A 23,025-nucleotide genomic window follows, 5' to 3' on the forward strand; every position below is an offset into this window, starting at 1 on the left:
ATCCGCGTTGCTTCTCCTTCTCCTCCAGCTCACGCTGGCTTTGTCTTTCCTCATATGCCCTCAGCTCCTTACGCTCCTCCATCTCCATCTCCATCCGTTTGATCTCTCTCTCCAAGTCCAGCCGCCTGAGTTCCACGGAGGCCGAGCGTCGCCGGGACGATCCCCTGCCGGCCGGGGGGGTCACGGTGCCCTCGGTAGCTGGGCTCCTCCTCCCCCTCCCCCTAGGCCTAGGGGTGGGAGGTCTCGAGGAGCCCTCAGCAGCCGGCTGACCACTCCCAGCAGGGACAGACACTGGTGCCTGCGCTGCATCTGCCGGGCTGCTTCCCTCAGAGACAGGGACCGGTTCATTGACTCGATCTCTCTCCTCCAGCCGGGCAATCAGCTGGGCCTTGGTGAGCTTCCCATGGCGCAGCCCCCTCTGCTTGCACAGCTCCACCAGCTCACACTTGCGCTTCTGGGAATACATCTTCCTGCTGGCCACTCGCAGGCCGGGGTGCTCGCCGCTCCCCACGGGTTCCAGGGGGACCCCTCGTGTGCCAGTCTTTGAGGTCACCCCCTCTCTGCCAGGGTCGAGCTGCAGACTCCTCCGCCCCTGGGATCGCTCACTGTGATCCCCCGGGGGACCCTGTTACTGCAAAGTCCTGCTCTCTGGTCACACTCGCCCAGGAGTGAATCGCCCCTTCGTTTTCCTGCTCCCCAGTCACTTACTGCAGGAAGCGCCGTCCACGGGGTGCCGCCGATCCCACCGCTGCCACCAGTTGTCACGGAGTGTGGGGGACCCAGGGCCTTCACCCCCGGGCTCCCTACGATTCACCAGGACTCTCAGCCATCCAGTAAAGCAGAAGGTTTATTTAGACGACAGGAACACCGTCCAACACAGGTCTTGCAGGCACAGATAACCAGATTCCCCCCCCGGTTCGGTCCATCTTGGGGGGCCTCCCCCCCCCCCCCCCCCCCCCCCGGGGATCAGAGCTCGGTCTCCCTGCTCCTCTCTCTTCTCCAGCCCACTCTCGTCTCCCAGTCCTCTCCGGCCCCTCCTCTCTCCTCCGCCTCCTTCCTTTGTCTCCCCTGGCCAGAGGTGTCACCTCCCCTCCCCCAGGCCAAGCTCAGCTCACAGTTTGAATTCCTGACACTCACCTAAACCTCTGGCTCTCCCCTCCCCCGCACAGACAGTCTGTGCTTCCTACTCCTTCACAGCAGGCCAGGATGGGCAGGGGAAGGGAGGGCTCTGGGGGAGTTGCTGGCCAAGCAGGGATCCCGTCCACTCCTGCTCTCGGAGCCGTTGGGTGGGAGCTCCCTGGTCTGGCAGAGCGACAGGGCAGCCAGGCAGGCACAGCCGGAGGCTCACAAAAGCGGCAGACACACGCCGGGCTGCGCAGACCCCACCCCGTTGCTCGTCCCTGCCTTAGTCCGGGGATCGAGCCCTGAGCGCCTGTGCCGGCGGCAAGGGCTCTGGTGCCTGGCACGCCCGAGCGCTCGGCCCCGGTGATTCAGAGGGAGGGAGCTGAAGCCTGGGGCCACACAGCGGGCTCTGGCTGCGGAGCTGAAGGCTCTGGGACTAGCTTGCCCGAGTGAGGCGGGAATGACCCGGCCGGGCTGGCCCCGCTCCCAGGGCAAGTCGCGGTGACAGTGTGTGGCACTGACCCTGGCCAGGCCAATGCTCCTGGGTGCCACGCTGGGGCCGAGGGGCAGCGATGCCCAGCAGGGGGCTGCTCCGGGCTCCCCCGTGGGCTGGCCCGGCCCCCCACGCCGAGCGCCAGCCGACTGTAACCCCTCGCTGTGCTTGGCAGGCTGGCTCCACGAGCTGGGCAAGAGGCTGGAGGCGCCCTACATCAACAGCTCCCTGGGCGGCCCGTCCGTCCGCAGCACCTACATTGCTTCCCTCTACTTCACCCTCAGCAGCCTCACCAGCGTGGGCTTCGGCAACGTCTGCGCCAACACCGACGCCGAGAAGATCTTCTCCATCTGCACCATGCTGATCGGGGGTGAGCCGGGCGGGGCCAGGCAAGGGGGCATGCGCCCTGTGCTGGGGGGGAGCCGGGCGGGGCCTGGCAAGGGGACATGCGTCCTGTGCTGGGGGGGAGCCGGGCGGGGCCAGGCAAGGGGGCATGCGCCCTGTGCTGGGGGGGAGCCGGGCGGGGCCAGGCCAGGGGAAATGCGCCCTGTGCTGGGGGGGAGCAGGGCGGGGCCAGGCAAGGGGGCACGCGCCCTGTGCTGGGGGGGAGCCGGGCAGGGCCTGGCAAGGGGGCACGCGCCCTGTGCTGGGGGGGAGCCGGGCGGGGCCAGGCAAGGGGGACATGCGCCCTGTGCTGGGGGGGAGCCGGGCGGGGCCAGGCAAGGAGGCATGCGCCCTGTGCTGGGGGGGAGCCGGGCGGGGCCAGGCAAGGGGACATGCGCCCTGTGCTGGGGGGGAGCCGGGCGGGGCCAGGCAAGGGGACATGAGCCCTGTGCTGGGGGGGACCCGGGTAGGGCCTGGCAAGGGGAAATGCGCCCTGTGCTGGGGGGGAGCCGGGCGGGGCCAGGCAAGGGGGGCATGCGCCCTGTGCTGGGGGGGAGCCGGGCGGGGCCGGGCAAGGGGGGCATGCGCCCTGTGCTGGGGGGGAGCCGGGCGGGGCCAGGCAAGGGGACATGCGCCCTGTGCTGGGGGGGAGCCGGGCGGAGCCTGGCAAGGGGACATGCGCCCTGTGCTGGGGGGGAGCCGGGCGGGGCCAGGCAAGGGGACATGCGCCCTGTGCTGGGGGGGAGCCGGGCGGGGCCAGGCAAGGGGACATGCGCCCTGTGCTGGGGGGGAGCCGGGCGGAGCCTGGCAAGGGGACATGCGCCCTGTGCTGGGGGGGAGCCGGGCGGTGCCAGGCAAGGGGACATGCGCCCTGTGCTGGGGGGGACCCGGGTAGGGTCGGGGCAAGGGGACACGCCCTGCAGTTCCAGTGCAGGGGGAATAGGGTGCACGCCCTGGGGGTGAGTGGGGGTGGCAGGTCACACACTCCCTGGCGTGCCAACTCCCCAAGAGTCTGGCTGCTGAAGTGGGAAGGTTAACAGGAGCCCCGTGTCCAGGGGAGGGTGCTAGAGGTGAACATGACCCCTTCCCCCCCAAGCTGACCGTGAGCTGCCGGGGCTGGCAGAAAAGGCCCCTCGCGGGTAGGTTCTCCCAGCGCTGCAGGGCACCTGGCAGAGAGGCGGCTCAGCCCTGGCCCGGTGCAGCCTGGGGTCTGGGCTCCCTGCTCCCGTGGCGCTGACACGGCGCCGGGCTCTCTCTGCAGCCCTGATGCACGCCGTGGTGTTCGGCAACGTCACGGCCATAATCCAGCGCATGTACTCCCGCCGTTCCCTCTACCACACCCGCATGAAGGACCTCAAGGACTTCATCCGCGTGCACCGCCTCCCGCAGCAGCTCAAGCAGAGGATGCTGGAGTACTTCCAGACCACCTGGTCGGTGAACAACGGCATCGACGCCAACGAGGTAGGCGGTGCCCCCGCGCCCATGCCAGGCGCTGGATCTCTGCCCACGGCACACAGCATGGAGGGACGGAGCCGGGGGAGCTGGCTCTCTGGCTGGGGCGCGTGCTCGCTGCAGCTGCAGAGGGTCAGAGCTCTGTGCCGGGGGCAGGGGCTTGTGTGTCTGGAGCCAAGGAGTCCAGGTCCCATTGCTGCTGCTGAGTGCCCGATGCCGGGACGGTAACGCTGGGGTGCCCGGGCGGGCAGGGCTGTGAGTGTGCAGGGGACAGTACGTCCGTATCTCCAACAGCCTTGGCATCTCCTGCAGGAGGGCGGGTGCGCTGCTGTTCCCCTCCAGCACCTTGGGGAGCTGGGTGCCAGGCGACCCCCCGCACCCTGCCAGTGCCCCTGACTCCCTCCCGCTGCCCCCGCAGCTGCTGCGCGACTTCCCCGACGAGCTGCGGGCTGACATCGCCATGCACCTCAACAAAGACATCCTGCAGCTGCCGCTCTTCGAGACGGCCAGCCGGGGCTGCCTGCGTGCCCTCTCCCTGCACATCAAGACCTCCTTCTGCGCCCCCGGCGAGTACCTGCTGCGCCAGGGCGACGCCCTGCAGGCCCACTACTTCGTCTGCTCCGGCTCCCTCGAGGTCCTGAAGGACAACATGGTGCTGGCCATCCTGGGTAAGGGAGTGCCCGGCGTGCGCCAGCCCCTGCGCTGGTCTCACGGGCAGCAGGGGGCACCGGGCCTTGGCGAAAGGCCGACAGCCAAAGGGGGGCCAGTGGGGCTCCCCCCGTAACTGCCAAGGCGAGGTTCCCCGGGGACGGGGCAGAGCTGTCAGGGCCAGAGCCTGTGGCCGGCCTGTCAAGCCCTGCGGCTGTCTGTCCGTCCACCTGTCCTGCTGCTTCCTGGGTGTGTGGGGGGATTTCCCACACTCCCCCCCGGCAGCAAGTTTCTGAGGTGTGGGGCCTCGCCGGGCAGTGAGTGGCGGTTGCTCCAAGGCGCCCGTCTGCCCCCGTCCCCAGTTGGCGGAGGGACAGGCTGAGAGCAGGGCCTGGTTCCCTGGTCACACGGCCGCGGTGGAGATGGGCACTCTCCTGGGAGCCCAGACAGTGCCCCGCCCTGGGGTTCAGGGCCTCAGATACGCCCTGTGGCTGATCCAGATCACTGCTGGGCTGGGCGCAACCCCCAGCATAGACACAAGCTTCTCTTGGGGCCAGTCCAGCTTGTAGTGCCCCCGAAATGGCCCTCCCCGGCCAGCAAGGTGCCAGCTCCCCTGTGAGATGAACGGCAGGTCCCTGGGGCCCCCCAGCGGGGCCGGAGCAGCGGAAGCTGGGTCTCCTCCCTGGGAGGAGGCTAAGGACGGGGACTGGAGTCAGGACTCCTGGGTTCCATTCCTGGCTAGAGGGCCCTTCCCCCAGCTCGGTGCCTCAGGTTCCCATCCCTACAATGGGCCTGCCAGGAGGCCTGGGTGGGCTATATCGGGGCCTGGCCAGGGAACCTCTCGTCCTGCTCACCCCCCTTTCCTGACGCCCGCAGGCAAAGGGGACCTGATCGGGGCCGACCTGCCCAGCAAGGACCAGGTGATCAAAACCAACGCGGACGTCAAGGCGCTGACCTACTGCGACCTGCAGTACATCCCCCTGCGCGGCCTGGTGGAGGTGCTGGAGCTGTACCCCGAGTACTCCAGCAAGTTCATGGCCGACATCCACCAGGACCTCACCTTCAACCTGCGGGAAGGCAGCGAGATCGAGGTGGGTGCGCCTGTCCCAGAGCCGCCTCCGCCGCCCCGGCCCCGGGGGATGCTGGCTGACCCCGCAGGGCCGTCGGGTCTCCTCAGCCCCAAGGGCTGGGCTGGATGGGGGAGATTGGACGAGACAGGGCTCCCTGAGTCGCTCCTGCAGCCGGGAGGCCAGTGGAGACCTAGCGCAGGCTGGTCCGGCCCCGCCGCGGGCAGGCGGGAACTCTGGTGACTGCTCTGCACGAGTGCGAACACCAGCGGGGCTCGTGCGCGGGGCTGGAGAGCATGAAACACTCGTGGAGACACACATGGACGCCCCACTGCCCCGTCTCACCTCCCTGCCACACTGCTCGGAGACAAGCTCCAGGCCCTGGCTGGGGCTCCCGGAGGGTTGCTAGACTGGAAGTGGAGCCTGCTCCATGCCCGCAGGCCTGTGGCCTGACCCAGGGGTTCCCCTCTTTCTGCTGAGCCTGCCCCACCTCCGGGAGAGGGCCTGAGTCGCTGCATTACCCCCTCCCCTGCTGCTGCCCAAGTCTGAGTGTAAAACACGCTCTGGTTTAACTGGAACCGCGGACACCAGGGCTGGCCGGAGCCCAGAGGTGAGCAAATCTGCCGTAGTGTGACGTCTCAGTACCGGGCCCCGTTGCCCCGTGCGTGCTAGCGAGGTCAGTGACAGAACAGAGCGTTGCAGGCACATTCACCCGCGTTGCAGGAGGAGCCGTCGGCCTGGGCACTGCGGGGATACATGGCAGCACATCGGGTGTGTAATGCTCAGGAGCACGAGCAGCAGCCTCGGGGCAGCCTGGTAGGAAGCAGGGCACCAGCGCCGGATTGGCTGAGCTCCATGCTTAGATCTCACCAGCCTGTTACCCAGCGTGAGCTCCTCCGGCACCATAACAGCCTTACCGGGGAGTCGCAGACAGGCCCTGGGGCACATTCCTCACTGGCCAAGGAGCTAACAATGCCAGGCAAGAGGCTTCGCGTTACCCGCCAGATGAATCCTCCTTGTGGAAGGCCGAGGCAAACAGAAAACTGACGAGTCTGCATGTTTTTGTTGGGGGTCGGGCGGGGGGGAGATATTTGTAGGTGCCAAACTGTGAGATCAAAGCATGGAACTCAGCCAGTCCAGGAACTCAGCCCTTCCTGCCAGGGACACCCCGAGACTGAATTGTGCCTGGGGAGCTGAGCTCTCCGTGCCTGGGTGAGCATCTCGCTGCAGCCCGGCGCAGAGCCCGGGGGCCGGGCTGGCAGGGTTAGTCATTCTGCTGACTCCCACAATCAGGCGGGAACGTTCTGCTTCAGAAATAGCAGCTCATTGCTCACCCGCCCTGGAATAGAAGCCTACTTTGTATCAGCTGAAATAAAGAAGAGCTCGGGGTTTTTTACAGCTCTGTCTCCATGTTGGTCCCCGATGTGCCCTGCAGAGAATACCCAGCAGACCCTGAAGAGAACCCGGTGGGAAATTTCCCTCTGGGTTCTAAATACCTGTTAAAAAATCCACCACCAAGTCATTTATAAATTAATATAGAGGTAAAAACAATGGCCCATGTTTGCGCAGGACCTACAAAAACAAGTGTTGTGTGCGCCCTCTGCTGGTTACCTGGCCAACCTCGGTCTCAGAGCTGTGCTGACCTTCCCTTGGTAACTGCAGCACCTCAAACAAAGACGCTAATATGCAACGGATGGGTCAAGGAGACAGCGGTTGGGTCTGGAGGACGTTTAGCTGAGTGTCCAGTTTGGGGCCTGCCAGGGTTTGGTTCAGGTTCAGCAGCACTGACCCCTCCTGAGCTGCTGCTGTAGAGGGGTCAGCCTGAAGTGGCAGATATCTGCAAGATCAGATGTTTCCATGAGGTTTTGGCTAACCAGGACCAGAAAATAGCTTCCTTCCTGCTTTGGTCCTGACCCAGAAGCAGGTTCTGCTCTGGAGCACTCGGGTCTGAGGTTCTGATTTTGGTCCATAATAAAAATAGGGAGAAAATAGGAACTCAGGGATAGCCGAGTCTGTGTTTTCAAACCTTTTAGGAAGTAAAACCCGGTTGAGATTGACAAACAAATCCCATGAGGGACCTGTCCCCCTGAGGCCCCTCCCATGGCTGCTCCACTTGGTAAGGCCACAGTCCGGCGCTTATGACATCATTGTCACCTCTGTGGTGATGCCTTGTGATGTCACTTGCTCTGGATTGTGACATCAGCAAACCGGAAGATGGATGCACCGATCCCCCCCTGGGCAGCATCTTCCAAGCCAGCTGGTCCCAGCGGCAGGTGCCGAGTGCAGGAGCAGCTTTGCTGGTTGGCTGAAAGGTGCTGGCTCAACCCCGCTGACCAGGGAGAGGCTGGGCAGTGCTGGTACCAACTGTCTCCGGCTGCTCCCTGCCAACGCTCTCCATCTCTGCTCTGCCGGCTGCAGGGCGGTGCCAATTGTGATGGGTGATTTCTGTCCACTAGGACCTGGAGCGAGACCAGCCTGTAATTTCGCATAGGCCACTGAACAGCCGGCGGATGGTAACGTGCTGCGGTCGCTACCGACCCAGGCTGCATTCAAAGCAGTGACCTCGAGGTGAAAGGCCGAGTGTCCCATTCCCGACCCCTGAGCTGTTCCTCCACCCATCCGGCCGCTGTGGTCCTGTGAATGGTTCCCCCTCCCTGCAGCCCCTGCTCCCCGCTCACCCCCCCACTCTTCTCATAGGTTTAGTCAAGAACCACCCCAAAGTCTCTGTGTTTCCAGAGTCCTCGCCAAACCACCCCTCTGTGGCATGAGGCGCTGATCCAGCCCACGCACAGCGGGACCCCGCAGGGCTAGCCAGGGAGACAGGCCCAGAAAACCAAGGCGGTAAAGACACCCGCTGGGCATCGTTCATCCTGACGCACAGCCAGCGCCAGGCCAAGGCACCGCTTCGGGCTGAAGCAGGACTTGAGCGGTGTCGGGCCTTGTGGGACTGGAGTGAGAGATAAGCGGGGCCTGGCCCTTGTGCCGGACCCCCTGCGTGGGGCGGCTTCCCCCCCAAGTGACCTATTTCCGCTCTTAAGTGCAGGCTGTGAAGTCTCCCTCCCCCCGGCTTTCATCCCCGCCCCTTGCTCCCACCCACCCTCCAGCCCCCTCGTGGCCCCATGGAACCTGGCCTCGAGGAGCTGGTAAAATATACCCTGGTGGTAAATCCTGAGCCTGAGGCCTCAGCTCGGGCAGGGCTCTGTCTCTTCCACCCGCGCCCTGCTGCCCCCAGCCTCCAGCCGACCTCAAGCAGGGGGCATCTTTTGGGCAATGCTGCCCTCTCAGCTCAAGCCCCCGATGCCCCTGGGAAGCGGAGGGCCGTTCCCAGTCTGGGGTGAAGACACAGGAAACGGGGCAGCCATTCTCTGCGATGGGAGCGGAGCAGCCTTAGGTCTGAAGCCCAGGCTGCGGGAGGGGAAGATTTTCCCTGGACACCAAGCGGGATGGTTGGAGATGACCCGCTTTCCCGGTCGTATTAACGAGGGACCCGTCCTTGGCAGCACCCGAGTGCTGGGAGACTGGGAGCTGTGGGGCACGAGCAGAGAACCTTCCCCGTTCGCCGCGGCACTGGCCCAAGGCTGAGCATCAGGAGGTCGCTGGTCCCTACGTCTGGCTTGAATCGCGGAGATCCCCTCGTCACATCCTTGGAAAAGCCACGTGCCATCAGGCCTGGGCTCCCTCTCCTCAGGCTCTGCCAGTGACCCAGGCCACGTGCTGTTTCTGTTGTGCCCACCACGTGCCAGCTGCCTTCCAGACCCTTAGGGACCGTTCCTGCAGGGGATCCCAGGCGCAGAGTACGTGCAGGTCAGACCCAGAGCAGGGGCCAGGCAGAGCTGGGCATTGGGACAGAGACACGGTGCCCCGAGGGCTGGGTTACGCTATCCCAGTACTGGTGGGGAAACCTCTTCCTGCCTCTCCTGTCCGTGTCCAGAGCCAGGAGGGTCCCTAGCGTTTGCTCAGGGTCCTTCTCTGCTAACCCAGCGGCAGGCGGGCGGCCACTCGGAGGTGGCCATGGCTGGCCGGTACCAGTGGGTGTTGGTCTAAATGGAGTTTGCTGGGTGGCACTAACAAGCCGTTCTCTGCTTTGTTTCCAGGGGCTCCTGCGATTTCCCAGATCCCCTCGGTTATCCCAGGTAGGCTGGGTTTGTGCCAGGCTGGGTTGGCAGCTGCTCAGACCCCCCTGAGTTCGCTCTTAGTGCCAGGGGCTCATTTGAACCCAAACGCAACACGCGGGCAAAGTGGCCGCTCACCAGAGAGACTCCCCCGCTCTGGGGCCTTTCCGAGCAGGACACTCCCATGCCCCTGGGCTGGGCAGTGGTGGGGACCAAGACGTGGCAGCTCCTCCTGGCTCAGCCTGCAGGCGGACGGAGCCGAGCCGACTTCGGGAGCTGAGTGCAGAGGGGCTGGCTGCGGTCACAGCATGGCGCCAAGGGGCCTCGGAGCAGGAAAGCTGCTGCTGTGCTCTCCCTGCCCCGCTGGCCTGGCTGGGTGATGCCAGGAGGGCATTTCCCCGGGGCACTGTCCTGCCCTTCGAGCCAGCGGCCAGCACCCGGTGCAGTAGCCCTGGGGCGAGTCTCCTCACCTCGTCACCCAGCTCCCTCCCTCTGCCCGCAGCCTCGCCCCGCCAGCGGCGCCAGCCCCGAGAAGCCCCTCCACTCCATCCTGGAGGACGACGACGTCTTCCACCCTTCGCCCGCCAGCCTGAGCCACCGCAAGCTGCTGCTGCCCACCCTGCACAGCCCCGCGCGGCGTGGCTCCCTCAGCAGCCTGCTGGGGGACGAGCTGTGCCAGCTCTCAGCTCTGCGCCGCACCTGTCGCTCCCCCGCCCGCTGCAGCCGGGGCAGGAGTCCCTCTCCGCGGTGTCTGAGAGACGGCGAGAGCCGCAACGGCCGCAAGCCAGCCAAGCTCCTGATCCCCTCCCTGCACACCTCCGGCCCCCCGGACCTGAGCCCCAGGTAGGGACGGGCAGCGCCATGTTCTTGGCACCCCGCAGCTGTGTGGCAAGCCACCAAAGTGGCGTGTGAAGGTTTGCACGCATGCCTCGGCTGCACACATCTGAGTGCATCGCCATGTGCTCGCACGCCTGCGCACGTTGGCAGGGGTGAACTCATTAGCATGCGTGTGTGCACATGTTGGAAAGACAGCAGCTCTCGGCATGCCCGGAGCATGCGTGGCCACATTCACATGCCTGCACGGCTCTCACCAGTTCTTCTCCAGGTAATTGGCCATCTGCAGCGCTGGCTGGCCCCAGCGTGTGTCGCACTCACAGTGGGTTCGGGTGCCTTTTGCCTGTGTGATGTAGGCCCCGGTGTTTGAAAACGTGCATCTCCCACCCCAGTGGCTTAGGGGGATTCCAGCTCCTCGGGCTGGAAGCTCCTGGCGTGCAAGCCCAAGAGGCTGAATACTCCAGTTATCGCCCACAGCCGCAAGGCAAACATCCCACACGCCTGCCTGGCCATGCCATGCGCCCACACCCCTCCCCTTGAGCCGGCTCCGCCTGCCCTAGAGATGAGTGGCTCAGTCTCCCCTCCCCACCCAGCCCTGGCCTCTCTGCTGGTGCTGCCAGCATGGGGGGTGGGCGGTTAATGCCACGGGGTAGGGATGGGATCGGCCCATGGAGTTATCTGCCTGGATCAGGGCTGAGACCCACTCGCTCATTTCACCCCAGGCACCTGGTGGCAACAGCTGCCATCCTCCGCTCAGCTGACCACGCTGAAATCATTGGGAGTTGCCCCATATGGGCCAGCGAGCCCGGGGCTCAGTCCCCCTGGGCCGCCCAGACCCCATTCCCCAGTCGGGTTCTGCCTGCCAGTGCTTGAATTTCCACCCGGGCCCCAGAGGCTTTAGGGAGGCAAAGGGGCTGGTTAGCGATGCCCAGCGGTGCTGCACCAGCCGATCATGTCGGTAGGATTAACACACACACACCCCCCTCTTAGGGTCGTTGATGGGATCGAGGATGATGGCGGGACGTCGGAGATGCAAACCTTCCATTTCAACGTGGAGCCGCCTCGGCAGAGCTTGGTCGTAGACTCGCCGACGTCCGGTAACTGCCCGGTGCTGCCTCAGCTCCGGGACAGATGGCGCTGGGGATCGGAGGCGCGCTCTGGCCCGGGGAGAGCGGCTTGGCATGAATAAGCGACTTTCCTCTGGGCCTGGGGAGTGCTTGTCCCAGGGTTTGGAGGGGAGGGGGTGTGCAGGGGGTCAGGACGCCTGGGTCCTATCCCTAGCCGGGACTCACCCTTGGGCACGTTCCTCATGCTGGCCGGCCCCCGGGGGGGATGGAGCGGGTGAAGTCATTCATGCTGGTTCGGTCCCTGGAGGCAGAGCCAAGCGCACGAGGTTGGGATGAGCAGCGGCTAGTTCAGATGCTGGCGGAAAAGCTCCACTCCTGCCAGCCTGGCCTGAACAGCTGGGGAGGGGGCAGCTGGCGCCCCCCCACTCCGCCCAGCCGAACCCCCCCGTCTCTGAACGTTCGGGGCTTGGGCCCGGAATGAGGCCTGGTGGGGGAGGGGTTGTATGCGAAGGGGTCAGCTGGGGCAGGGGAATGGATGTGGGGCTCGCTCGGGGGGCTTTGCCTCGGCCTGTTGTCCTGGCATGGCCGCGAGTCACGGGGGGGCTGGGATCAAAGGCCCATGGGGGTGCTTGGCCCTCCCCTGAGATCGGTCTGGGTTCCTTGCAGGGACGGATGAGGCCAACCCAGCCTTAGGCGCAGCAGCAGAGGAGATGAAGCAGAACGTCAGCAGACTGAACCAAGAGGTAGAGCCTGGCGCCCCTGCGCCCGGGGCGGGGGCTGGGGGGGAGAAGAGGTGGGCGCTGCAGGGCTGGCTCCCCCGCGGTTCGCATCCGCCTGGCCCCCCCGGCTCCCTCCTGAGGGGCTCATTGCACGCTGCTGCCTGGGGCGTTCTGCAGGAGGTGAAGTGACCCCAGCTGGCAGCAGCTCCTGCCTCCAGCACTGAGCCCGCTCCGGATCGGGCAGCTCGGCGGCTCTGCCCTGGCTCAGGCGATCGGGTTTAAAACCAGCACAGGCTGTTTGTAACGATTTCATAGCAGCAAACGCAGCTCCAGGAGCAGCCCCTCCTCCTCCGTGCCCCGCTCCCACCTCCCCCGGGCTGCATGCTTGAGGGCAGGGTCTCTGTAGCCTGGGGGCAGCTCCTGAGTGGGGCAGCTTGCTCGGAGCAGCCCGGGGGAGCAGCGTGCTGGCTTTGCCCTGTCCAGGTTCCAGGCTGCTGCAGGGACAGAAATGTTTCCTGCCATAAGCTAGAGCAGCCTCAGGGTGACTTAATGTCAGGGTTGTGCTGGGTCTCTAGACTGTCCGTAACCAGCCAGGATCTTGGCATGAGATCTCGTGCCCTGCATCCCCGAGGGAGGTCCTTGCATTACGTCCCCCATGGCCGGTGGCCGCGTGTGGAAGCTCACAGACCAGCCCAGTGAAACCAGCGGGGCCAGGTTGCCAGAGAGCACGTCCCCTGTGACTGATTCGGGCTCATCAGCGTGCTGGGGCTGTTGGGTCCTGGCCCTCTGGGCTTCCCTCTCCTTTGCAGCCAGTGCTCACGGTAAACAGCGGCCCCAGGAGAGACAGGGCTGGGACACCGGGCTGCTGTGAGTAGCTGGGTGAGCAATTAGCATCCCGGATCCAGCGGGAGGTGAAACCTGCCATCCCTGCAGAGAAGTAACAGCAGTGGCACTAAACAGTTTTTTGATAGGCCCTACAATAACAAAAGGTCTCCTGCTTCCTCTGCTTATTTTTCCTGTCAGCAGCAGCAGCAGCAGCAGGTAACAAGCCACTTCCCTGGGGTGCGTTGCCAGTGGGGCTGGTGGACAAAACCCAGGGGAATAGGCCCAGTGGGGCAGTCGGGGCACACGTCCCGCGCTGCCCGAGCTCAGGCTAAATGGATGCATGGGGAAAAAGAGCCCAAGAGGCTGCGCTGGGGCCGCAGACAGGCGCGAAATAGGCTGTTGTCATAGCAACACTGAGACACCCCCCGGTCACCACCGCCAGCCCCGTCCTGATCCACACTCCGCTGGCTGCAGATCCCGGCGCAGCTGGATCCAAAGGGGCGTCCCTGCCCCATGCTCCCAGAATCCTTTGCTTCTCCGTTGGAAGTGGGGCGACAGCCAGCATGAAGAGTAGCCCGGCCATGCCTGGTGCCAGGGCAGGGCACTGCTGAGCCATGGGCTGAGCCGGGGGGCAGAGGGTGTGGGCGCGGGGCGGGCGCCGCTGAGCCGGGGGGCAGGGGGTGCGGGCGCGGGGCGGGCGCCGCTGAGCCGGGGGGCAGGGGGTGCGGGCGCGGGGCGGGCGCCGCTGAGCCGGGGGGCTGGGGGGGGGGGCGGGGGGCGGGCGCCGCTGAGCCGGGGGGCAGGGGGTGCGGGCGCGGGGCGGGCGCCGCTGAGCCGGGGGGCAGGGGGTGCGGGCGCGGGGCGGGCGCCGCTGAGCCGGGGGCAGGGGGTGCGGGCGCGGGGCGGGGTGCCACTGAGCCGGGGGGCAGGGGGTGCGGGCGCAGGGCGGGGCGCCACTGAGCCGGGGGGCAGGGGGTGCGGGCGCGGGGCGGGGCGCCGCTGGGCCGGGGGGCTGGGGGTGCGGGCGCGGGGCGGGGCCCTGCTGAGCTGGGGGGCTGGGGGTGCGGGCGCGGGGCGGGCGCCGCTGAGCCGGGGGCAGGGGGTGCGGGCGCGGGGCGGGGCGCCGCTGAGCCGGGGGGCAGGGGGTGCGGGGGCGGGGCGGGGCGCCGCTGAGCTGGGGGCAGGGGATGCGGGCGCGGGGCGGGCGCCGCTGAGCCGGGGGCAGGGGGTGCGGGCGCGGGGCGGGGTGCCGCTGAGCCGGGGGGCAGGGGGTGCGGGCGCGGGGCGGGGCGCCGCTGAGCCGGGGGGCAGGGGGTGCGGGCGCGGGGCGGGGCGCCGCTGGGCCGGGGGCAGGGGGGGGCGGGCGCAGGGCGGGCGCCGCTGAGCCGGGGGCAGGGGGTGCGCAGGGCGGGCGCCGCTGAGCCGGGGGCAGGGGGTGCGGGCGCGGGGCGGGCGCCGCTGAGCCGGGGGCAGGGCAGGGGGTGCGGGCGCGGGGCGGGCGCCGCTGAGCCGGGGGCAGGGGGTGCGCAGGGCGGGCGCCGCTGAGCCGGGGGCAGGGGGTGCGGGCGCGGGGCGGGCGCCGCTGAGCCGGGGGCAGGGGGGGCGGGCGCGGGGCAGGCGCCGCTGAGCCGGGGGCAGGGGGTGCGGGCGCAGGGCGCCGCTGAGCGGGGGGGCAGGGGGGGCGGGGGCGGGGTGCCACCTCCTCAGGGCACTATCCCCTCGCTCAACATGGTTTGTGTCTCTTTCCAGATCAATAACCTCAACCAGGAAGTTTCCCACCTCAGCCAGGAGCTGCAGCGCATGATGCACCTGCTCCGGAGCCAGCTGCTGTGCGCCCCAGCCTTGGCCTGCCCCTACGGCCTCCCCGTGCTCTCCTCCCCGCCCCCGAAACCCAGCAGCAGGAGCGAGCAGCCGCCCAGACTGCCCCCGGCGGCAGTGCCGCCTCTTACGCCTTCGGCTCCCGCCTCCATCTCGGTGCCGCCGTCACCACCGCCGGGGGATGCTGGAGTCTCTCCCGGCACCACCTCTGCTGAGGTCCCTGGCTCGCCTCCAGCCAGCCCCCAGGAGCCGGAGGGGCTCCGCGCTCCCAGAGACTCATCCCATTGCTGTCTGCCCCGGGCGGATGTGCGCGGGGCCCACCTCCCACGGACACAAGCTGCCCCGCTCTGTGGTCAGACTCCCAGTCTTCCCTACTCGCTCGCAGGCTCCCCGGTCCTGTGCCCCCTGCCCTCACCCCCTGCCGGCCCTGGCCCGGCCTTCCCCAACTGCGCCGCTCAGAGCCACCCCCCGCCACACCTGCGCTGCAGATCAGACTCGGAAAGCTTCCATTGACGCCCTCCTGCCTTCTGCCCGTAACCCCCTGCCGCGCCCCCGCCTCCCGTCCCGCTGGCCTGGGCGCTGCGGCGAGCCGAGCGGATGGAGCGCGCTGGCGGGGCCTCGCCAGCAGTTCCTGGTGATGTCGCTGGGATGAGGCCCCCCTTCTGCCAGCGTCGATTCTCCTTCTCTCTGCAGGTGCAATTGCAGGAGTTGGGGGCCGGGCGGGGGGGTGGACGAGAGCCCCCCTGCGGCTCTTCCAGGGCCCTTCCTGCTCCAGCTGTGACCCCCGCCTGCTCACAGCGCAGTGGAGCTGGCACATTTTCTACAAAATGACAGCTTTTGTTTGTGACGAGGAATTTATTCTGAGAGCCTTAGAACTCCTCGGAGGACTGTAAGCACAAGCCTGTCCTCTGCCCCCCGGACCAGCCCCACGGGCGCCCTGCAGGCCTGGAGCACCCCACCAAGCCAGGTACCTCTCTGCTCCCCCGGCGGGGGTTCGCTACGCCGCTCTCGCCGCAGCCTGCCGCTCCCATCTTCAGTATGTGTTTGCCTGAATTGAACGGGGTCCGGTCCCGTGGAGCGGGTGGGGGCTGCGCCGGTGGCCCAGCGGGGTCGGGTGTAATTCTCAGCGCGAACGGCCTGCGTGAGACGCACGATGCTGGAAACCAGCCCCACCAGAGCTGGAACGGCTCTGGCTGACCCCACCCAACTCTATGGAAGTCCCCGGGGCAGTAGTTTGCAGGGCTGGTCTGTGCAGCCCCTGGGCCGGTCCCGTAATCTCTCCCCCCCGGCCAATTCAGGGCCGCTTTGTGTTCAGCAGCTTGGGGCTCGGTTTCGAGGTGTTGCAGGGTTGTGTATGGGACTCGCCTTACGGCTGTAGCTGGGGGAGGGGCAGGCTCTGCCCATTTGGGGAGTGTGACAGCAACTCCCCATTGAGCTGGGGGTCACATCTCCACCTGCTACACAACCCTCTCCCTCTGCTGCCCAAGCTGCGGCTCCCCAAAACGGCATGTCCCAGCGTGCAAGGGTAACCCGCGGCTCAGCGCGTGCGAGGTCCCGCTGCCCCCACATGCTGGATCTGTCACCCCACTGTTGGGGTGGAGGGGGACGTGCACGTGAGCCATCAGCATCGGCTGTGTGCGATCTGTTCCCACACAGCCCTGCCTGGCTGCCCTGGAGTTCTCTGCACTGGCTGGGGCCTCTCGTCGCGGCACCTGCATCCCCCACCCAGCCTCCGGAGGCTGCAGGCGCGCGGGGCCATGGCTGGCTCTGAGATGGATTTCAACACCTCTAGGCTGTTGCCACCAAGTGCCCGTGCTCGGGAGCCTGCACGGTGGCATTTCCCGGCCTGCTCCCCCCTCACGGGACCTCAGCTGCACCTGCCACAAGCCGCCAGGGTCTCCTGCTCCTCTGCGGAGGAGTGGGGGGCAGGGGGAGGCCGGAGGAGCCCAGCTCCAGGGAGCCTTAGTGCTCAGGTTTAGGGTAGCAGGGGAAGCCCCTTTGCCCAGGGGGAAATTCCCCATAAGGCTGCCTGTTCCCACTGCCCTGGCACATGGCCAGGCCCGGCCTGGCGGGGTCACTTTGCGGCCTGCAGCCCCAGCTCTGCAAACCAGCATTGGAGGGGCGGGGGCGGGGGGGGGGATTTAAAGCCTTTTGATACTTTTTTCCCCAAAGGTTTTTTAACATTTTTTATTTCCTGGTGGGGTTTTTCTGCCCCACTCCCGATGACACGGCTGGGCAGCTCTGGGCCAGCACGGCGGAGGGGATGGGGGGGCGGGGTGGGAGCTGGCCCCTGCTCCGGGCAGGCAGGCAGGGCTGGTGCTGCCGTCTGGCTGGCTGGGGACAGGCGGTGACTCAGCCTGTGCATCGAGCTTGGGGGGCTCAGGCCTGTTCTCAGTGGGCCAAGGTCCCGCACGGCAGCCCCCGCACGCCTGGCACTCGCTGGCCCCCCTGGCAGCAGGCTCTGAGAGGGGCTCAGCCCTGTCCCAGGCTGGGCGCGCGGGCTCCAGGCTGCCGAGCTCAGCGCCAACCCTCGCTCAGAAAAGCAAAGGAGGCCGCAGGACGGGCCTGGCTGGGCGAGGGGACGCCAGGGGTGCTCATTCCCGGTGGCACCCGCTCAGCCTCTGGCGGCTGGGAGGTTTCCCGAATGGCCTTTGGGGACTCCCCCCACCCCCGGCTGTCCGAGGCCCATTCCCCATGGAGCACTCAGCTGGGCGGGGCCGGCCCCTCAGCACTCGGGGGTCAGCGGAGCCTCCAGGACAATGGGCAGAGCTGGGGGGTGGGCGCAGGGCAGGGCACTCTCTGGGTGTGCCAGCACTGAGTCCCCCACCCCCACCCCAGCGCTGCCTCTGAGTCCCCGTAACATGTCCGTGGGACCCCTGGCCTGCCCCATGGGCAATCCCCCCACACCTTGATACAGCATGACAGTCGTCCCTGCGACTGTTGGCCACTGTCCTGGAAACAGGCAGAGCCCTCCCTGTGCCGAGCGCTGGCTGCTTGTCCCAGGAGTGCTGCACCGGGCCGGCTATTCAGGGCGAGCACGTACCCAGCCGTGGGGGCACTGCCCAAGGAGACACCTCTGTCGGTGTCCTTCCCCTCCCCCCACTGTGCCCCCCGTCCCTCTCCTCCCTGGGGCCGGGCCAGAGGCGCACTGACCCCAGCCTTGGCCCCTCTGCTGCTGCAGCACTCGGCTCCCGCAGGGAAGTTTTGTGCTTCCCTAGAATTTTGTTTCATTTTATTTTTGACACCCCCCCCTTGTCTGCCACCAGCATGCGCCACCGCCCAGCCACCACCTCCAGGTGCTGCAAAGACACAACCTGTAATAAAAGCTCTATTTTTACAGCCCTGGCTCTGGGTGGTCGTGTCCCTGCTGCTTGGGGCGGGGGGCAGGGTTGTGCCCCTGCTGCCTAGGAAGTGGGGTGGACTAGATACCTCCTGAGGTCCCTTCCAACCCTGAGAGTCTCTGATTCTAAGTGGCACAGTCCAGGGCCGGAGCAGAAGGGGTTGGAGAGAAATGGGGGTGAGGGAGGGCTCCATGGCTATTTGGTTCCCAAAATACCTGCTACCCCAGAGCCCCTCGCTGCAAGGCCCCCCTATGTTCCAGCTCCCAGACTCCTGAAGCCCATGTCCCCATTCGCAGCCCCACCCTGGCTGACGGGGAGGGGAACCTTTGCATCTGCATCAATGCCAGCTGGCTCCATCTGCTGAGCCCTCCAGTGGCGCTAGCTGGGATCCTCCGGGACCAGTTCAGGGCTCGCCACCCCCACCCCCATTAGCCATCACAGTCACCTGGGTGGGGCTGCCGGAGGTGGGGTCCCAGGCCTTGTCCCAGACCCCTCGGAGCTGCGGCCCCATGGGCAGACATTAGCACGGGAAGGGTTAATTGAGCTGTTTTGCATCTGCAAAGTGCTCTCGCATGGGCAGCTGTTCCTGTCAGCTGCCTTCCTCCACACACCTCCCCCCAGCACCAGCTGCCCACGAAGAATATTTAATCTCTGCATTATTTAGTATTTATTTTTAAAGGAAACAATGGGGTGGCAAAGGGCTTCACGCTGCGGCTGCTAGGGGAGCGCGTGGGCGCGGTGCCCCCAGGGCACAGCCAGCAGCTTCTCCAGGCAGATGTGGGGGAGGCTGTATTGTGTGGGAGCCGGTTGCTCTGAAGCAGGAGAGGGGCCAAGGTTGTTCTGGGGCTGGGGAATTGGCTTTTCTCCTCCACATCCCACATGGCTCGGATTCAGAGGGAGCTGTGCAGTGGCCTCCTGGTCCACCATCCCCGCTGGCCCTTTGTCTGCCAGGACCTGGGTGTGTGTGTGTGTGTGGGTGTGTGTGTGTGGGTGTGTGTAAACAGGGGTGGGAGGGGTTCTTGCACAACTGCTTCCTGTATTGCCCTGCTTCAGGCTCCAGGGCCCTGTCTGCCCGAATCCCACCCTCACCTGCTTGCCTGAGCACCAGGACTGACCAAAACCCCTGTGCTCAGTGGGGCCGCGCCCGCCTGCTGCCCAGGCTAGCCAGGCAGGGGGACCACCCTGCCTGGGAAGGGGGCAGTTAACTGTTGACTCCTTTTCCTGGCAGGCCAGCCCAGCTCGTGGGCACCAGGATCCACCTATCCTTGCCCGCAGGGCTGCTGGCACTCAGCATCCATAGATTGGCCAGCCCCAGTTTGCTGGCACCCTGCTCTCTAGCGCTGCAAGCGGGCAGCGGTTTTAATGCTGACCTGCAGCGCCTCCTGCAGGTCTCTACGTGCTCCGTGGCGCTCGCCCAGCCCTGCTCAGCGATCGGGGACCCCGTACTGAGTTCCCTGGCACTGCCTTGGCTCTGGCAGCTCGGTTCATCGCGGGTTCTCTGCCCGCCCGGCCCCAGCCAGGCTCTCGGGCCCCAGAGAGGAGGGCAGGGATGTGCAAATCTCCCCTAGGCCCAGGGCTGGCGCCAGCAGGTCCCAGGTCTCTGCTAGCAACAAACAACACACATAGCGTCACTGCTGGCAACGCGGCCTCTCTTCTAACGAGCCCTCTGGGTGGGTTGCATCACCTGCCCTCCAGTCAGCAGGGGCTGGCAGAGGGGCCGCCATGTGGCTGCAAGAAGAACAGGAGTACTTGTGGCATCTTAAAGACTAACAAATTTATTTTAGCATGAGCTTTCGTGAGCTGCAGCTCACTTCTTCGGATGCATGGAATGGAACACACAGACAGGAGATATTTATACATACAGAGAACATGAAAAGGTGGAAGTATGCATACCAACAGGTGAAACATGTGGCTGCAGGCTGCCTGGCCAAGCCAAAGGGAGGGGGCAGGTTGCAGATCCGAGCCTCCGACCCAGCCAGTCCCTGTGGCCCACTACGCCCCTGCATCCATTGCTCCTTGTGCTTAACGAGCTGCGGGCCGGACCCTGCACTGCACTGCGTCACAGCAATGCCACAACAGCTCCCCAGAGTAACCGAGCCCAGGACCCAGCTCCCAGCCCTGAGCACCCACACAGACCCCGCAGCCAGCTCTTAGCTCTGCCTGTTAAATTCTCTCTTCCTGTAAGGCCAGACCCCTGCCCTAGCAACCTGTCGGGCCCTGGGTACCTCCAGCTGCCAGTTCCACCCTTCCCTGGGAGGCGTTTTGAGCCCCAGAGCCCTCGTCTCCAGGGCGCTGCACTCTGCTCCCCTGGCCAGGAGGCACTGCTGCAGAAGAGATGGTGGCTGTTCTCCGTGATGTTGCCCCCACTCCAGGGGCTGTGGGGAGTTCCCCTCCTACAGGGCTGTTCACCTCACCTTTCTCCAGCCCCTTTCTCTCCAATGTTCATTGGCTGCTCTCTGCACACAGAATCCCCTTCACTCACCGCTGAAATGCAACCACCTCTGGGGAGGCTGCATAACGTGCCCTGTATGCAGCGGCAGCAGCGTCTAAACCCAGAACCTTCAGCGGCGCTGCACAGCCTCTCGCGCTGGAAGTAGCTGGTGCCAGCCTCTGGAGGGAGGCACAGCCCAGCCAGCACCCAGCCGGGGTGGACGGGGCAGAAGTGTCTCTGAAGCATGGAGCAGCAGCCTGGGTTTGCAGGGCTGGGTCCTCCCAGGACCCCGGGGCTGAATCACCTGTAGCTGGGTCACCCGGCACAGCCTGGGTTGGCGGTTGGACTTGGGCAGAGTTTGCCTCCTTCTGTGGGGGGTAAGAGGGGAGACGGGGACACCGGGGCTGTCTGGAAACAACGTCCCCGTCCAGCTGCCCTCGCGGCCAGCTCCAGCCTTGGGCACAGGGCTGACTGTGGGTGCAGCATGGCACACGCGTCTCCAACGCCCCCACCTCCGTGCCGAGCTAACGCTGCCCCTCCACACACCCAGCCCGCAGGCTTCGCTGGCCCAGAACCCCTCCCCGTCACAGCCCGAGGGCGGATCCAGGCGGTTCAAGGGATCCCCCTTCTGCCACCAGGGCTCCCCACGCTCCTCTCCCCCTCCCCTCCCCCCACCTCAGGCTCCTCTCCCCTCCCCTCCCCCCACCTCAGGCTCCTCTCCCCCTCCCCTCCCCCTGCCCCAGGCACCTCTCTCCCCTCCCCCTTCCCCAGGCTCCTCTCTCCCCTCCCCCAGCCCCCCCTGCCCCAGGCACCTCTCTCCCCTCCCCCTTCCCCAGGCTCCTCTCTCCCCTCCCCCAGGCTCCTCTCTCCCTCCCCTCCCCTCCCCTCCCCCTGCCCCAGGCACCTCTCTCCCCTCCCCCTGCCCCCCCTGCCCCAGGCTCCTCTCCCCCCGCCCCTCCCCATCACCAAGCTTCCCCCCGCCCCCGCCCCAGGCTCCTCCCCTCCCCGCACCAGGCGCAGCGACTCAACCTCGGATTTTTCCCACGCCGCTTCCCCCGGCCCCCCCGTGGACTACAACTCCCATCGGTCCCCGCGGGTGCGTCACGTGCCACCGCCCAGCCATCCCGCGCCTCACGTCCGGCAGCGCGGAGAGGGGCGGGCCTCAGGGTGGGCAGGGCTTCGATGATTGGCGCAGGCCGCTGCCTTTCACCCCGCCCGGCCGGAGCGGAAGGGGTGGGCGGATCCGGAAACGGAGCAGCTGAAAGGCGGAAGTGGAGGCCGCAGCCTGAGACCCAGCTGGGGCGGGGGCGAGAGGAGACCCCGGAGCCGTGAGTGGGGCCGGGAGGGGCTCTGAGCTGGGCACCGGCCCTTCCTGCGGGGGAGGGGGGCTCTGAACCGGGGGTCCCGCCCCCTGCAGCCGGGGAGGGGCTTTGGAGGAGGGGGGGCTCTGAACTGGGGGCGAGGGTGTGAACTGACAAGCAGGGGCTGGGGGAGGGGGCCTCTGAGCTGGGGGGCCCTGCCCCCTGGAGCCGGGGGGGAGGGGGCTCTGAGCTGCGGGTCCCGCCCCCTGCAGCCGGGGAGGGGCTTTGGAGGAGGGGGGGCTCTGAACTGGGGGCGAGGGTGTGAACTGATAAGCAGGGGCTGGGGGAGGGGGGCTCTGAGCTGGGGGGTCCCGGCCCCTGCAGCCGGGGGGGAGGGGGCTCTGAGCTGGGGGGTCCCGCCCCCTGCAGCCGGGGGGCGAGGGTGTGAACTGATAAGCAGGGGCTGGGGGAGGGGGGCTCTGAGCTGGGGGGCCCTGCCCCCTGGAGCTGGGGGGGAGGGGGCTCTGAGCTGGGGGGTCCCGCCCCCTGGAGCCAGGGAGGGGCTTTGGAGGAGGGGGGCTCTGAACTGGGGGCGAGGGTGTGAACTGACAAGCAGGGGCTGGGGTAGGGGGGCTCTGAGCTGGGGGGCCCTGCCCCCTGGAGCCGGGGGGGGGAGGGGGGCTCTGAGCTGAGGAGACCCTGTCTCACATGCTGTCCTTTTTATTCTCTGCCCCACATGTAAGGTTGTACCCATGGGGTGTGATTGCAGGGAGCTTTGGCCAACCCTGCCTGTCAGGGGTCACCAGATATTGCCCAGGCCCAAGGGGTACTGGGGAGATATTCCCTCTGTAACTTAACTGGGTTCCTAGCTAGCTGGTGTGGGTGTGTCAATGGGGCTGGGGAGCAGCTGAGAGCCTGGGCCGTTTACACAGGTCACCTCTGCTTCCCTGGCCACCAGAGCAGTTAGGTGGATGTGGGGAGAAGTGGGGTTAGAGCAGTAGGTTAGATTGGATGAGGCTGACTCCATAATCTTGGGCCTTCTCTCACCCCACTCGCACACCCTCTACCCAGGGCAGCAGCTGCTGGTAACTGACTTATTACATGAGGGGAAAAGAGAAGCAAACTTAGGTCTGCCCCCCGCCCCATTCATTCTAATGCCTCTCTGGCTATGAACAGCCAGTAACTTCCTAGTAACTTCCTCTTCCTCTGGTTTGTATTGTCGTTTGGTCAATGTGTTCTGACTCAGGATTCACTTTGCCCCTGCAAACAGAGCTCTGTGGCCTGCCCACCACTAGGGATCTCCCAGATAACTGAGTAATGCCAGAATCTCTCTCGCTTTCTGGGTACTGGACTAGACACGGGTCTGGTCTGACATAGTGTTTCCGAGCGCTAGACTTTCTAGTGTCACATG

General features: G+C 66.3%; 2 protein-coding genes across 2 annotated transcripts in view; both read left to right on the forward strand.

Annotated features, from left to right (window-relative positions):
- KCNH4 (potassium voltage-gated channel subfamily H member 4) overlaps positions 1 to 11,887 on the forward strand; it is a 31,246-nt gene extending 19,359 nt beyond the window's left edge. Inside the window, exons 8-14 of the mRNA XM_044999897.1 lie at positions 1,791 to 1,985; positions 3,261 to 3,460; positions 3,870 to 4,119; positions 4,976 to 5,190; positions 9,261 to 9,299; positions 9,781 to 11,209; positions 11,846 to 11,887. Coding sequence (XP_044855832.1) covers positions 1,791 to 1,985; positions 3,261 to 3,460; positions 3,870 to 4,119; positions 4,976 to 5,190; positions 9,261 to 9,299; positions 9,781 to 10,125 — 1,244 coding nt within the window. The 3' untranslated portion in view covers positions 10,126 to 11,209; positions 11,846 to 11,887. The remainder of the gene's footprint in view (positions 1 to 1,790; positions 1,986 to 3,260; positions 3,461 to 3,869; positions 4,120 to 4,975; positions 5,191 to 9,260; positions 9,300 to 9,780; positions 11,210 to 11,845) is intronic.
- A 9,624-nt stretch (positions 11,888 to 21,511) lies between these two features.
- RAB5C (RAB5C, member RAS oncogene family) overlaps positions 21,512 to 23,025 on the forward strand; it is a 28,045-nt gene continuing 26,531 nt past the window's right edge. Inside the window, exon 1 of the mRNA XM_044999789.1 lies at positions 21,512 to 21,641. The gene's annotated coding sequence lies outside the window, so the exon portion shown is untranslated. The remainder of the gene's footprint in view (positions 21,642 to 23,025) is intronic.

The sequence above is a fragment of the Mauremys mutica genome, chromosome 25 (assembly GCF_020497125.1).
Source record: "Mauremys mutica isolate MM-2020 ecotype Southern chromosome 25, ASM2049712v1, whole genome shotgun sequence".
Lineage (NCBI taxonomy): Eukaryota > Metazoa > Chordata > Testudines > Geoemydidae > Mauremys > Mauremys mutica.